The sequence below is a fragment of the Amblyraja radiata genome, chromosome 3 (genome assembly GCF_010909765.2).
Source record: "Amblyraja radiata isolate CabotCenter1 chromosome 3, sAmbRad1.1.pri, whole genome shotgun sequence".
Classification (NCBI taxonomy): Eukaryota; Metazoa; Chordata; class Chondrichthyes; order Rajiformes; family Rajidae; genus Amblyraja; species Amblyraja radiata.
The window spans coordinates 86,017,266-86,032,642 of NC_045958.1; the positions used below are offsets into that span (position 1 = coordinate 86,017,266).

The following is a 15,377-nucleotide window of genomic DNA, read 5'->3' on the forward strand; positions in this document are numbered from 1 at the left end:
AGACATCTCCATTGCTTTAAGTTTAAGGTACCTACTGCAAGTTTGTTCATATTGATGATCAATATCACAGGGTGGGACCATAGGCATAGTGTCAGTTTTTAAATTTGAACATCAAACACACGTTACAGCAGGTGGCAAATTACTCGCACTTTGGAGGCAGTGAGGGTTTTCAGCATTGATCTGTGCCATAACTGTATTACGGTTCCGAAGGTAACAATGCATAAGGCAAAGTAAGTGGCTTTTAAGAACACCCATTGTCATGTAGCTGACCAAAAGAAAAACTACTGCAGGACTGCCCAATGAACCAGAAAAAGTGTAGAACGTGTTTAACAAATTAACAATTAATGACGGGGGAAGTAGGAAACAAAAACAAGTGTATATAAACAACAGGCAGCAGAGGAAATTCAATAGGTTAAAAGGAGTCCTGTTGTTTTCATCCCCTGACTGGTTGTAATTAATGATGATAAGAAATAAAGTACCCCATCGTCAACATTTTGCAACAGATTAATTCATATTTCTTCCAGAATAATCCTTTTTTGTTTTCTGGCAGAAATCAATTATAATACATTCAAGAGGTAAAATAAGGACACCCACCTGGGGAAGATGACTCGTTTCGATTCCAGGTAGGCTTCCAGACACTTTAGAATCTGCTCTAATAATGCATTGTTACTCTGGAAAGCTTCCAAAATGCCTATTAAAGAAATAATGAATGATATAATAATGTCTCACATGGTAAATATATATAATTTGGCAACAAGAACAGAAACCTGGAGGTTCTAGGATCACTTGAACAAACCTAACAGCATCAGAGGAGAGGACAGATATGCATGTATAACATGTAGATGTCTCTGTGTGCTGTCCAACCAGGTAAAATTCAGTTGCACATCATCACATTATGTTAGTCCCCATAGCTTTCTGCATATTGTAAAATAAAACAATAAAGCAGTAGGAACACCACATCATACAGTATTGAACACTGCAGAATAGATTCAGCAGCCTTGCAAATAAGGAGAGTGGTAATTAAAGGATACTTGGAGAACCACAAACATATGAGACCAGCCCCCGCCTCCCCTTCCCCGCATGTATTTCCTGCAAAATGATAATTCACCATATATTTCTATTAATTAAATTTTGATGCCTCATTAAGAATTCAACAGATGCAAAAGATATCTGAATTAATGCAATGCATTAGGTAGGTTCTTATTTTATATAGTTTATGATTATATTGTATTCCTGATTTCTGCCATTATTAGCAATTACTTGGCAAATAGATATTGATCCCTGGAAAATTGGATTATCTCTAGTCACCTGCCTGCTGTATGAATGTGTGGCAAGGGAATTCCCTGGATTGGATGAAAGGTTACTGTAGCAGGCAAAGTTCCAAGTTTGCTTCTGGGTCCAGGGCTAACAAACAATCTTATAATGCTTCATTCCATCACCCTATCACCCACCAAATGCCCAGGAGACTGTACATTTTCTTCTCTAGACTTACAAAGCTCTCACTCATTTAATGTTCAGCAATCATGTGCTCCCCTTCCATTCTCAAATAGCAGAGTCTCGGTGTTTACTTTCCTAATGTTTAAATCATCTCTCAACCATAGTTAATGAATCATTCTCTCACTTTTGACACTCAGCAACTGATCACTTATATTCATCTATTCCCACCCTTTCCAATTTAATTCACTCACATACTACATATTCATTAAATGCCACTCAAGCTCATACATTCAATCATTATTTTGCCTTCAATGCCAAATATGAAGTGAGCAAATTATTTTGCTTTGTTGTCCCCTCTTGAGGATGATGAAGACAGGTGATGATAATTCCAATGGCTAACACCATTAAGAAGATGGCTGTTCTGCTGTACCACAATACAGCAGGCTTACGTGGATGTTGTAGGTAAATGGAAATACTCATGATGATCGGGAGATGGGAACTCCCACACAAGAATTACTGAAGAATGTCAAATATCCAAAAGAACATAAAATTTGCTCAGTTGTAACAAAATCTCCACAATTGTTAGTTAAGGATCTGAAAAATATTAGATGCTTTGAGATATAAGGAAGTGCAGATGCTAGTTTATACAATAAAAGTGGATTCATATTGTATTTATCTATCATTCTATTTATTTGTCTGTTTATTTATTAACTTATTTATTATCCCTTTGCCGTCTCTTCCTGCCTCAACATTTCTTCTAGCTGTCTCCCGCACCCACCCCATCACAATCATCTGAGGAAGGGTCATGACCCGAAATGTCACCGATCTATGTTCTCCAGATATGCTGGCTGATCCGCTGAGTTACTCCAGAGATTTGTATCTTTTAAAATATTTGTTGCTTTCTCTACAACCACAAATGCGACAAGCTCCCCACAACTTGGATCCCATGACCCATATGACATAGGAGCAGAATTAGACCATTCGGCGCATTGAGTCTGTTCCACTATTCGATCATAGCTGATCTATTTTTCCCTCTCAAATCCATACTCCTGCAAAGCCCTCTATGACAATGAATTTGAGGTATTCATCACCTTCTGGCTAAAGAAATTCTTCCTCATCTATCTATACTATTACTAAACTGTCATCCTGACCACTTCCGGTCTGCGTTGGAATTAAATTTGCACAAAACTGATCCCTCATAGCTCTACGATTTTTCGCCACCTTACTCACCATTCTCCTCTGCTGCATAGTACAAACGTTATGAAGGTTTAAAAATCGTAAAAAATTCTGGAACACGCTGTCAATAACGTGGTGAGGAGAATAAAAAGCTGAAGGGGTGCAGTGTATTGAGCTGCTCACGGTGAGTCAGCAGCTCGTGGGCTGCTTCTGCGGTGACCAGCACGACCGGCCGGAAACTGATAAGTTGAACGGGAAGCCTCTGAGTGAAGCCGGAGTGGGACCGGGATCTGCTGCATGAGGCCGAAAGCTGAAGGTGCGGGGTGAGCAGAGTGCGAGCCCACCCTCTCACCATTATAAAGATATGTCCTTTTATTCTGAGGCTGTGCTCTCTGGTCCTAGTTCCACTATTGGAAACATCTTCTGCACATCCACTCAATCTAGGCCTTTCATTATTCGGCAGGTTTCAATGAGATCCCCCCCTCATCCTGCTGAACTCCATTGAGTACAGGCCAGCACATTTTCCCTCAAATATGGGGCCCATAACTACTCATATTATTCCAAATGTGACCTGACCAGTGCCTTATAAAGACTCAGCATTACGTCCTTCCTTTTATATTCTAATCCTCTCATAATGAATGCTAGCATTGCATTTGCCTTCCTTACTGCCGACTCAACCTTCAAATGACCACACACATGTGTATCTCAGAGGTTAAAATGTCATTTTATGAAATACTGTAATGAGAAAACAACCTCACTCCACCACCTCCAGTTTAAATTCCATTTGGAATATTTTGGAGGACCAAGAAACCAAGAACCAAGAACGGATTGTTACTTTCGGTAATGTCAAATTTGAAGATATGTACAGGTTAGAATATGGGAATATGGGACAGCCTATGTTATTCTAATCATTTGGCCAGTCGCCATAAAGTAAACAATAGAGGGAGTAAACATTTTTTTAAATAAGTATAAAGCAAAGTATTGCAGATGAAAACGATGTTCCCGATGTTGGGGAAGTCCAGTAATGTTGGAGATTGTTCCCGATGTTGGGGATGTCCAGGACAAGGGGTCACAGCTTAAGGATAGAGGGGAAATCCTTTAGGACCGAGATGAGAAAAACATTTTTCACACAGAGAGTGGTGAATCTCTGGAACTCTCTGCCACAGAAGGTAGTTGAGGCCAGTTAATTGGCTATATTTAAGAGGGAGTTAGATGTGGCCCTTGTGTCTAAAGGGATCAGGGAGTATGGAGAGAAGGCAGGTACGGGATACTGAGTTGGATGATCAGCCATGATCATATTGAATGGCGGTGCAGGCTCGAAGGGCCGAATGGCCTATTCCTGCACCTATTTTCTATGTTTCTATGTTTCTAAAACAGAAAACGCTGATAATACAGCAGTTCAGACATAAATTAAAGGTCAACAGCATAAAGCATTTTTCTCTCTCCACTGATATTGCCTGACCCACTGTGTGTCTGCAACATTTGGGGTATTTTTTGAATTAGACTGAATGTAGATTTTTAGGAATATGTTGTCTGTATAACAGCCGATATCTCGGAATAAACTACAAAAAAATTTGAAAAACATAAATCATTGACAAACAAAGTAAATAGTTCAGTTGGCCAGTTCAGTTGACCAAACAAAACCCACATTTTAGACTGAAATATATTAATTTGAAAAAGAAAAATACCTCATTCGGTATATATTAAAAAATACATTTTAGGAAAGCTGGTAATGTTTTGAGATTTACATACCAGGGTGAGTAGCTGCCCTCAGAGCATTGGGTAGGCGGTTTACTCTTCTCATGATTTCCTTCCAGGATTTATCCACTTGAGTGAACATCCTGGCCTCTGCTGGCAGCTGCCGTTGAATGTCTGGAGCAGAGAAAATACTTTCCAGGTATAACCAGTTTCGTTGACATGTCATCCATTGGTCCTGTAATGCAGTACAAAAAATGACGTTATTCATTTTTTGCAAACTGGCATCATCCAACAAATACTCAGACTGGCAACTTAGAAAGACCTTTACAACATGAGCCAGCCAATGCACAGAGAATAATTCTGTTTTGTAACAAATCTGTTGAAAAATAACTTTTTATTTGAATTAATCAAGTATTTAATTTCAAATGACAAATACAAATGAAAGATTTTAATTTTTGGCAGCAACAGAAGGTGACATATCCCTGGAAAGAAAGATTAAGAAAATAGTATTTGGGAATCTCTTTCTCAAGTCGAGAACAATCAGCCTTGAAGAATAGGTTGCTCAGATAAACCATTTACAGTGTGGCCTGGTTTCTAAAATGTGTACAGTAAGGAAAAATCTTTCTGATGCTTCAATTCCTGGCTAATGCCCCTTTCAAATTGATTGATATCTCAGTCACTGACCTTCTATGGCTATGGTTTATAGTCTTTGACTGGTAACATTAGGCTCTCAATCAGCTTGTTACATAAAAACTACAACAGCTTTTTTTCTAATCATATAAGGGTGCAAAATATGATAGTACTGTATTTGCTTTTGTTCAGTCACTACACCTCAACCATAGCAAATATCATGGAGATCACTTCTCGTTTTGGAACGTTGCTGATTTAAATTCTTCCCAAGTGACACTTACAAACACAATTTACATTACAATGGCCTATTGTACCAACTGTTGCAACAAATGTTAATTGTGATAAGGTTAATGTGGAGCATGATCTCTTCACTTTTCAATTTACTGAGTTCTCCCTTCTCTCGCCAGTGAAATTGAAAAAGATGGAGAGTAATGACCATACAGAAAGTTTGTTAACTTGCTGAATCTGTAGCCTCATGATTAATCTGATAAAAGTTCCTTTTTAGGATAATAATATTAGGATTTTCACTTCAGGTTACTCAACATGTGTGATGTAAACCTCACAATGTGGCTACAATTGCATTAACTACCTATCCAGTCATAACCAGAAAAAAGCAAATATTCCGCTAGTTTTCTTGTATTGTTATCTCTGGTGCCCATATCTGTCGCCTCAGAATCAGCAACAACTACAACGCTGTGACCATTTGCACGCATATGCTAGTGACATCGAGTTCCATCTCAGCTTTATCTTTCTTGACATTAATTCGTCCCTAAATTAATGACAACTTGTTAAGATCTGCATGAGCTATTTCTGTGCTGCTGTATGTTCGTGCCGACATTAACTTTAGATTTTGCTGATATAACATTGTGCTGGGTAGTCTCATTTTATTTTCCATAAACTTAAGTTTATTCAAAACTCTATCGAGCATTTCATAGCTCACAGCTAGTTTTGCTTAGCCATCAGGTCTGTTTGTCAACATAATGTGGCTCACAGTTTAGAAATGCTTTAATGTTAATATTCTCATTCTTCTAAAAATCTCTCCAGTGCCTCACCTCTCTCATCTACTTCAACCCTGCAACCCTCTCATATTAATAATTATGGGCCCTTGGTCAGCCCCAAATTTTAATTGTTTCGCCACAGACAGCCTTGCCTTGAATTGCCAAGGTCCTAAATCTTATCTAACTCTTCTAAAGTTTCTTCCCTAAATCTTTCTTGTTCTCTGTCTTTCTTTCCTCCTTGGAAGGACCATTAAAAAAAACTATTGATTACGTTTTTTTGGTCATTTGCCATACTATATAATTAAATAGCATTGGATACAATTTAGTTTAATAGCATTCCGGTGGTTAAGGTGCTTTATTCAAGCAAATCGTTTTTGTTGGAATGCAGAGCAGATTGCTCTGGATGTACAAAATCAGATTGCTCTGCAATCCAAAATGGAGAAAGGCCAACTGGTCAATTCATTCCATAGCGGGTCTATGCAAGTGCAATCAAGCTATTCTCAGGCATCTGCTCTCTCCCCATAGTTCTGGCAGGAAATTAAAGGAAGCTATGTTGTCCTTTATTGGCCCGAGCTTACTTTGAAAGATACTTATTGCTGAATAAAATAGTAAAGTATGTCAAATCATTTAGACCCATTCTGTTTGGCAAATAAAAAAGGAAATGTTGTTTGTCCCTAATATTATATCTCTACAGAATAGAGAAATGGTGACATAAATGATCATGGAAAATGTGGCTTATTGAAGAATAAAGCATTATTTTAAATTTAGTCAGTAATTTAGATAATTTCATTAATATTTTCAATGTACAATTAAACATTTTACAAAACTGCAGATGCATTTTATAATAATTTTAAACCAATTTTCACCCATATGCCAATTTTAAATCATACTAGACAAAGTGCAGACCTGTTGGGTCTCTTCCCCTAGCGCGCAGTTGCTAGGGGAGGGGGGCGGCCTGAGGTGTCACACACACACTAACCAACCTCTCACACACACTAACCACCCCTCTCGCACACACTAACCACCCCCATTGTTATTATATTAATATTATTAATTCACTCATTTTACCCCATGCCCTGCCCTACCCACTCACACATAGCCCCCAATTCGCAGGCACGGAGGGGGATACGGAGGCACAGAGAAGGACAGAGGCACAGAGAGGGAGACACGGAGGCACAGCGAGGGACACGGAGGCACAGAGAGGGACACGGAGGCACACAGAGAGGGACACAGAGGCACACAGAGAGGGACACGGAGGCACACAGAGAGGGACACGGAGGCACACAGAGAGGACACGGAGGCACACAGAGAGGACACGGAGGCACACAGAGGACACGGAGGCACACAGAGGATACGGAGGCACACAGAGGACACGGAGGCACACAGAGGACACGGAGGCACACAGAGGACACGGAGGCACACAGAGAGGACACGGAGGCACACAGAGAGGACACGGAGGCACACAGAGAGGACACGGAGGCACACAGAGAGGACACGGAGGCACACAGAGAGGACACGGAGGCACACAGAGAGGACACGGAGGCACACAGAGAGGACACGGAGGAACAGAGAGGGACACGGAGGCACAGAGAGGGACACGGAGGCACAGAGAGGGACACGGAGGCACAGAAAGGGACACAGAGGCACTGAGTGAGGCACACAGAGAGGAACACGCCTTTTGGAGCTGGGGTTTCCGATTTGCGGCGTCTTTTGAGCGGGCGACCCTGCTGCTGCAAGCGGGCGGACGATCAAAAGCAGCAGAGGGGTGGCCGATCGAGAGAGAGGGGGGAGAGAGGGGGGGAGAGAGAGAGAGGGGGAGGGGGTAGAGAGGGGAAGGGGGTAGAGAGGGGAAGGGGGGAGAAGGGAGGGGGGGAGAAGGGGGGGGAGGGGGCAGGGTTGAGTGGGCAGGCGGGCCGTTGACGCGCGGGATTTTCGGACAGTGCAAGCTTGTGGGCCGCCAGTGGCGATGGCGAAAAGCAGCGGGGGAAGAGCCGATCTGTGCCTTCTGCCAGAGTGACAGAGCCGGGCCGAGGGGGGTGGGGGGGGGGGGAGGAGTGGAGGGGAGCCGGACGGCAGCAGCCGTTATGGTCACGCGGGGCACGCGATATGAAGGTGGCCAGCGTGAGGCGAAAAAATGAGTGAGTGGGGGGAGGGGTGGGGGGGGAAGGATTTTATTAAAAATGCGCACAGAAAAATGACTAAATTTTATGGGGAGTGGATGAGCGAATGTAAAAGTAAAATCGCTAGCGAAGTGGTAAAAGTCTCGGCGTTTTTGAGTGTGGTTTTGGCGGAGTAACGAATCAAAGGCCAAAAATATCACACACACACACAGTTTTGATAGATACTAGACCAAGTGCAGACCCGTTGGGTCTGGTCCCCGAGCGTGCTTCAGACCCCAGTTGGGAAAAATGTCGGCGTTTTTCGAGCAGAGCCGGGCGTCAGCAGCCATTATGGTCGCTGGCCAGCAGGAGGCGACAAAATGCTTCAGACCCTGAGTACTGAGTTATGGTGGCTGGCCAGCAGGCGGCGACAAAATGAGTGTGTGGGGGGGGAGGGGGTAGGATTTTATTAAAAGACGTGTACATAAAAATGTCCAAATGTTTTGAGGAGTCCATGAGTGAATGTAAAAGTTAATTCGCTATCAAAATGTAGACAATCACAGCGTTTCAGCGTGTGGTTTGGGCGGACCAAGCAATCAAAGGCACGCAGGCACGCAGGCACGCTCGCACGCACGCACAGTTTTAATAGTATATAGATATGATATGATATGATACATGCAAACATGGCAAAGCAGCCATCTGCAGAAGAAAAACCTTTTTGTGATCTATCCAACAAAAGAAGCAAAACTCACCAATGTTTCATTGAAGAGTGTTAGAAGTCTTTGCCACTCGTCAACACGGGTTTTAATAGGACCAACATAACGTGATGATGCAATGGTTGATACGTTGATAATGCTGTCATCTAGCAAAGCCTGTAGCCAAAATATTTTATAGAAATTAGTCAACTACAAAACAGAATTGAATGTAGAATATTCACAACTCTGAACGTCAGTAGTTTATTTTCTTTTAGTCATTGGGCGTTGGTAAATTCTCCAACTAGACCAGTTTTGACCATTAAGATTGTTGCATTTCTCATGTATTTCTTTCTACATCATATTTTTATTGTGTGGTTAAATCTTATTGCATTGCATTGCATGTGGTTATCTCAATAGAATGTTTCTATTCTTTTCCCAACTATTGCAGATGCCAATCCCCATGAGATTAACAAGAAGAATAGACAAAACTGCATGCTAGTTTTAATACCATTATCTTTATCAGATGAAATAAAAGATTTTACTCGTTATCTTTTGCCCACTTGTATTTTTATTGGAAATGTTGTGGTTAACGTTAATTTGCACAGAAATCAAACATAGGGTTGATAGCTCTGTCCTTGTATATTATATCACAAACTTGAGTGGATTATAACCAAGTAAACCTACTTTATTGCTATTATTTCTCTCATCTTTCTCTCATCTTTAGCAAACTGGCAATCAATACTCAGGTGGGAAGCCACGTTTTTTCCTCAGTTTTATGCCTGTAGTTCCAGATACGTGATCCCTCCTTTAAATGTATGTCCATATTGTCCCAGGCAGAATGTGATATTGATGCTGTCTGTGCATGATCAAGTTGTATGTGCATGTTCTAGTATAGTCAGCAGACAAGAGGTAAAAGTTCATCCACTCCCCCATGGGCCATATCCCCTAAGAAGACTGAGTCTGAAGAAGGGTTTCGGACCAAAACGTCGCCTATTTCCTTTGCTCCATAGATGCTGCTGCACCCGCTGAGTTTCTCCAGCATTTTTGTGTACCCTAAGAAGACATCTCTCTTAAGAAGTAGAAGGTAAAGGACATGAATTTTTCGTTCAGCAGCTAAAATCAATAGGAACATTAACACAATTTAAAAGACATTTGCACAGGTACATGGATAGGAAACGTTTAGAGGGATATAGCAAGCAGATGAGTCTAGTGTAGATGGGACATCTTGGTTGGCCTGTTTCCATGCTGTATGACTCCATGAAGCTATGACTCTTTTTATTGATGCATTTCAATGGATAATAAGCCCTACCTGAATTTCATCAGTCCCTCCAAGAATGAAAACATCTTTGGCATCACGATGAGGAAGGACAATAAGCTCAGTAATTTTCCAGGCATCTTCCACCTAAAAAAAAAGCATTTGCACAACAATATCAAGTAAACACATTTAAAAAAATGGAAAATGGCATTACAGATATTACATCACATAAAATAGCACACATTAAAATGCAATTTATTTATGCATTAACTAAATAAAATTGCATGCCACAGTGTATATGTCAATTATATTTTTCAATGTTCTAGCTTTGATGATGATAATGCTTCAAATTGAATTTCTTTACATTTACCTCATTAAAACAGACTGTAAATTGTAAATATATCTGTTAACAGATACATTCATAATGTCTAACTGTGTTTATTCCTGCTGGCAGATTTTGACTATAAATTCTAGTTTAGACTGTGGGCTGAATTGTGCATAATTCTGTCTATTAACCTGCAATTAACCTTCTACAAGTTTGTCATAAAGTCATAAGTGATAGGAGCAGAATTAGGCCATTCGGCACATCAAGTCTACGCCATTCAATCCTGGCTGATCTATCTCTCCATCCTAATCCAACTCTCCTGCCTTCTCCCCATAACCCCTGACACCAGTACTAATCAAGAATCTATCTCTGCCTTAAAAATATCCATTGACGGCCTCCACGGCCTTCTGTGCAAAGAATTGACAACCCTCTGAATAAAGAAATTCCCCCTCATCTCCTTCCTAAAGGTACGTCCTTTAATTCTGAGGCTATGACCTTTAGTCCTAGACTCTCCCACTCGTGGAAACATCCTCTCTACATCCACTCTATCCAAGTCTTTCACTATTTGGTATGTACATATAACTAAATTTATAACCGATAGGACTGATTCTTATAACTGACCATTCAGCCCAATATATGTGTGTCGGCTCCCAAGGGAGCCCCGTACCTCCTCTCTTTATTTACCTATACTCCTGCAACTTGTACTCTCTCATACATGCCAATAAACTCCACTTTGATTCATTTTGTCAATACCTTGCACAAAGTAGTAATTTACAGTAACCAATTAACCCAGCAGTATGCCTTTGATAAATGGAGAAAATGCAATTGGATTAGTGTAGGATTAATGTAAATGGTACCTAGATGGTAAGTGCAGACTTGGAGTGGGCTAAAGTACCTGTTTCCATGTTGGACGAGTCAATTACTTCATAACATTCCTGATTTTGGGCAATGTGTTTTAATTAAACCATTCTTGTGTACAGTCATTCTATTAAACCATTCTTGCATTTTCTATAATGTCTATAGCTCACCCTGCTTACCAGTCCACAATGGTCAGTACAATGTAAAGCACAAACTCCCAACTCCCTCCTTTGTCATCTGGGTGAAACTTCAATCATAACCCATACTCTAACTACTTGAAAACTACTCCAAGCACTACTCCCTGTACTCCTGCCATAGACTCAACCAATCCCATGGTCAATGATCTTTCAAGACCAGCAATGGGAAATTTCTCCGATGAGAAGGTGCAATCCACTCGTTTGTCAACCCTAATGAGTGCCCTACAACTCCTATGATGGCCTAGAAATCCATTAAGACAACTCCTGGTGCTTATGGTTGTAGTTTCTTCGACTCCCAAATTGCAAGGCTCAGATTTGTATGGATGCATTTTAAGCCAAGAACATGATGAGGCACAGTTCCAGTAGGTCTTTTTATTTTAATATCTATATTTCAGTCAATTTTTAAAAAGAGGTTTTAATTTTTTTTTAATTATCTCAAACAATTTCCATACTTTTTAAAGATCTCTGAACATGGCTAGGGTGTCACAGAGGGGTTAACCCCCTCATTGTCCCCCTAGATGCAGAGCCTGGAGTCCTCAATGCCTCCTCCTACCACTCCAGTGGTGGGATGCAAAGTGACGGGAGAGGTCTTTGACCCGTTCCCTCCTGGGCATTGTGTTGTCCGCATGCGGACGTGGTGGGGGGGGGGGGAGGACACTCTGGCACGCCTGTCTCTGTGAAACATGGAGAAATGGGACTAGCTTAAATGGGGCGTTTTGGTTAGCATGGATGAGTAGGGGCAAAGGGCCTGTGTCTGTGACTATGAGAGACAATTAAAATCTATAAAAGAAAAAGCTCACAAATTTTGACAAGAGACAAAGCTTCATATCAGATTTGACTTCTCAGCGTCAGGGTGTCTTAAGGACAAGGTGCTATCAATTATTTGCCTGAGGTGTACGTGTCGCAGCAGACCTGCAATGTTTTATTATGCCTCTCTGCATCCAGCCTGGGTGAGCATGGTACACAGAGACCACACATGTCAATTACTCCAGGCAGTGGGCAGGGTTCAGCCCAAAATATCCCCGTCAGTCACATTAAACAACAATTAAAATATCTCTGTTCAGCTCAATCATATTATTTCCGTCTTGCGCATTCGGATGGCAATTTGTATTCACCATATAGTACAAAAGTGCAGATGCATTTTCACAAGACATTGCTTTCTTGGTGAGAGAGCAAGGGAATCATAATCCAAATCTTACTCTTCAGCTGACTTTGCTGATGTGATAACTGACAAAAGCACATAGGTACAGTTTTCCATTCTTAAATTGACACACACCCAACACAATGCCATATTGAGACAAATAGCATGCGTACATATGCGCACATATGCACACACACTTATCAGCATCTTTCAGACACAATTGTCCATAATAGGTGGCTAGCAAAGCAGATAAAGAGGACCCCTTTCAGACTCAGAATCTGACTAGGTTGGAGGTGAAATTTGCTTTCCCCGTGGACGCTGGGAAACCGAGGCCCAACCTGAGGAAGTGGGAAATGTATACAGTAGGCACATATGTTTTGCTGCCTCATCATCTCTCCCATCCTTATTGAAATGGCTCCTCTGTCTAAAATAATCAAAATACAATGCGAGCAGAATTTCTTTCCTATTGCTTTTGTCATAATCATTGCAGGCACACTAGATAGAACTCTACAAATGCTGTTTGACTTCAACACATGGCGGGTAGGAAAAGAATGAACAGGCAGTGCAAGATATTCATGAAGCCAATATAAAAATTGCAGTCCAGGAATGACACCCTACAGTAATTTCAATTTATTCTGCTTAGCTCCATTCTGATTAGGGCACTGTGAAGGCAGTTAAGGGAATGTCAACAGCACAAGTATTTGGCACAAGAGGTCCGAAGCTTGGCCAATGGAAAATGTACTGCCACAGTTTCTTACAGTATTCCGTTTAGCGCATCACATTTCAGGAAGGACATATTGCCCATGAAAGAAGTGCAAGACGGGCTCACTGGAGTTGTACCAGGGTTTGCAATGTCAAATTATAAGATACAGGAGCATAAAAGTGTTTTCTCTTACCATTTTAAATATCTTGAAGACTTTCCTCACTGGGGAAAGTCTTCAAGATGTTTAAAATATCATGATAAAACTATTGGGTAAATTCACACCTGAAGAAGGTCTCGCCCATTCTCTCTTTTTCATAATAAAAACTTCCTCAATTGATTTTGAGATTTTTATCAGGCTTTAAGGGAAGGTCAGCCTCACAAGGCCAGTCACAATCTTCTGTTTTGCCAGTTTGATCCTATCATTCTCAACATATTATCTTTCTTCTTCACACTTTGTCAAGTATTCCAGCTCAGTACAATCTGCAAACATGGATATTAACCAGCACATGGAGTTTCTTGTGTCTGCATTATATACCCATCTAACTAAACTACAGTGATATATTTTATCATACTATATTTAATCTGATTGCCCATTCATTTGGAATGATGCCTGAAAGAGTTTTGATGCAAAACAAAATCAGCAATCTCTGGCAAAAACAAGGAGGCTAGCATTTACTAACAATAATACCTATGACTATTCTGAGGACAAAAACAACAATATTAGATTACACATGAGGTGCTGGATTCATCCAGCTACTTCTACAGTTTACTAAACTGTGGAGCAATTCATAATCAAATGGCAGGACAAGCTTGAGGAGACATGTAGTCGATTCCTGCTTCTGTTTTCATACATCCTTACAGGCCTGTCCCACATAGGTAATTTTTAAGGCGATTGCCGGCAACTGTCATAGTCATAGCAGGTCGCCGAATACAATACAATACAATACAATACAAAACAATTCAATTTATTGTCATTTGGACCCCTTGAGGTCCAAACGAAATGCCGTTTCTGCAGCCATACATTACAAACAAATAGACCCAAGACACAACATAATTTACATAAACATCCATCACATTGCTGTGATGGAAGGCCAAAAAAACTTTTCTCTCCACTGCACTCTCCCCCCCGATGTCAGAGTCAAAGTCAAAGCCACCGGCGGGCGATGGCGATTGTCCCGCGGCCATTAAAGCCACGCCGGGTGATGCAAGGTCGCCACCGGGTCTTGGTGTTAGAGCCCCCGGCGTGCGCTCGCAGTCCCGCGGCCATTCCAAGCCGCGCGGGGCGATGGTGTAAGGCCCCGCTCCAGGAGCTCTTCAACCCCGCAACTCGGGCGGGAGAAGTCGCCGTTGCGGAAGCCCCGAAAAGCGGTCTCCCTCCAGGGACCCGCGGGCTCCCGGTGCCGCCGTCCGCCAGACCCGCAGTTGCAGCCACCGAATCTCCGGAGGTCGGGCTGCAGCAGCGTCCACCACAGCTCCACCCGCTCTGGACTCGGCCAGCTCCGCGACGGTGAGGTGAGTAGTCGGCACCACAGCTCCCGGTCTTCCTGTTGGAGGCCGCTCCTCGTTGCAGCCCCAACGACAACGGAGACCCGACAAAGAAAAGGTCGGGTCTCCCGTGCAGGGAGAGATTTAAAAGTTACCCCCTCCCCCCCCCCCCACCCCCCCCACCCCCCCCCCCCCCCCCCCCCACACACATACCCCAACAAAAAATAACAAAAACTACATAAAAACATAGACATAAAATAATAAAAACGCAGACGGACTGCAGAGGCCGCTGCTGACGAAAGTCGCGCCGCCCACCGAAGAACTGGCGACTGGACCCACCTATGACAATGTTTACGACAATGTATCCAACAACCTACCACCTAGTAGACGTCAAGCTACGGCAAGCTAATGGCAACCGGCGACCCATTAGGACGTCCACCTATGACCACACCTACGACAACCTACGTCCACCCGCAACAAGCTATGACAAGGTACGACCCTGTCGGCGACAATGGAAGACAACTTAAGACAATTCAGTCGCCGGTATCTGTCGCCGGTTGACGTAGGTAGTCACCAATGGAATTCACCGAAGTCAGCACCGGCGACAACCTATGTCACCTCGTGACAACCTACTTCATCCTGGCGACAACCTACGACAGCACCTACGTCAGGAGAAGTTA

The 15,377-nt window shown here is 42.2% G+C and overlaps 1 protein-coding gene across 1 annotated transcript in view; it reads right to left on the reverse strand.

Moving 5' to 3' along the window:
• Positions 1–15,377, reverse strand: part of dnah6 (dynein axonemal heavy chain 6) — a 288,021-nt gene that overhangs the window by 198,238 nt on the left and 74,406 nt on the right. The window contains exons 21-24 of the mRNA XM_033018232.1: positions 10,043–10,135; positions 8,791–8,910; positions 4,366–4,546; positions 595–691 (exon numbers count right to left, since the gene is read on the reverse strand). Coding sequence (XP_032874123.1) covers positions 595–691; positions 4,366–4,546; positions 8,791–8,910; positions 10,043–10,135 — 491 coding nt within the window. The remainder of the gene's footprint in view (positions 1–594; positions 692–4,365; positions 4,547–8,790; positions 8,911–10,042; positions 10,136–15,377) is intronic.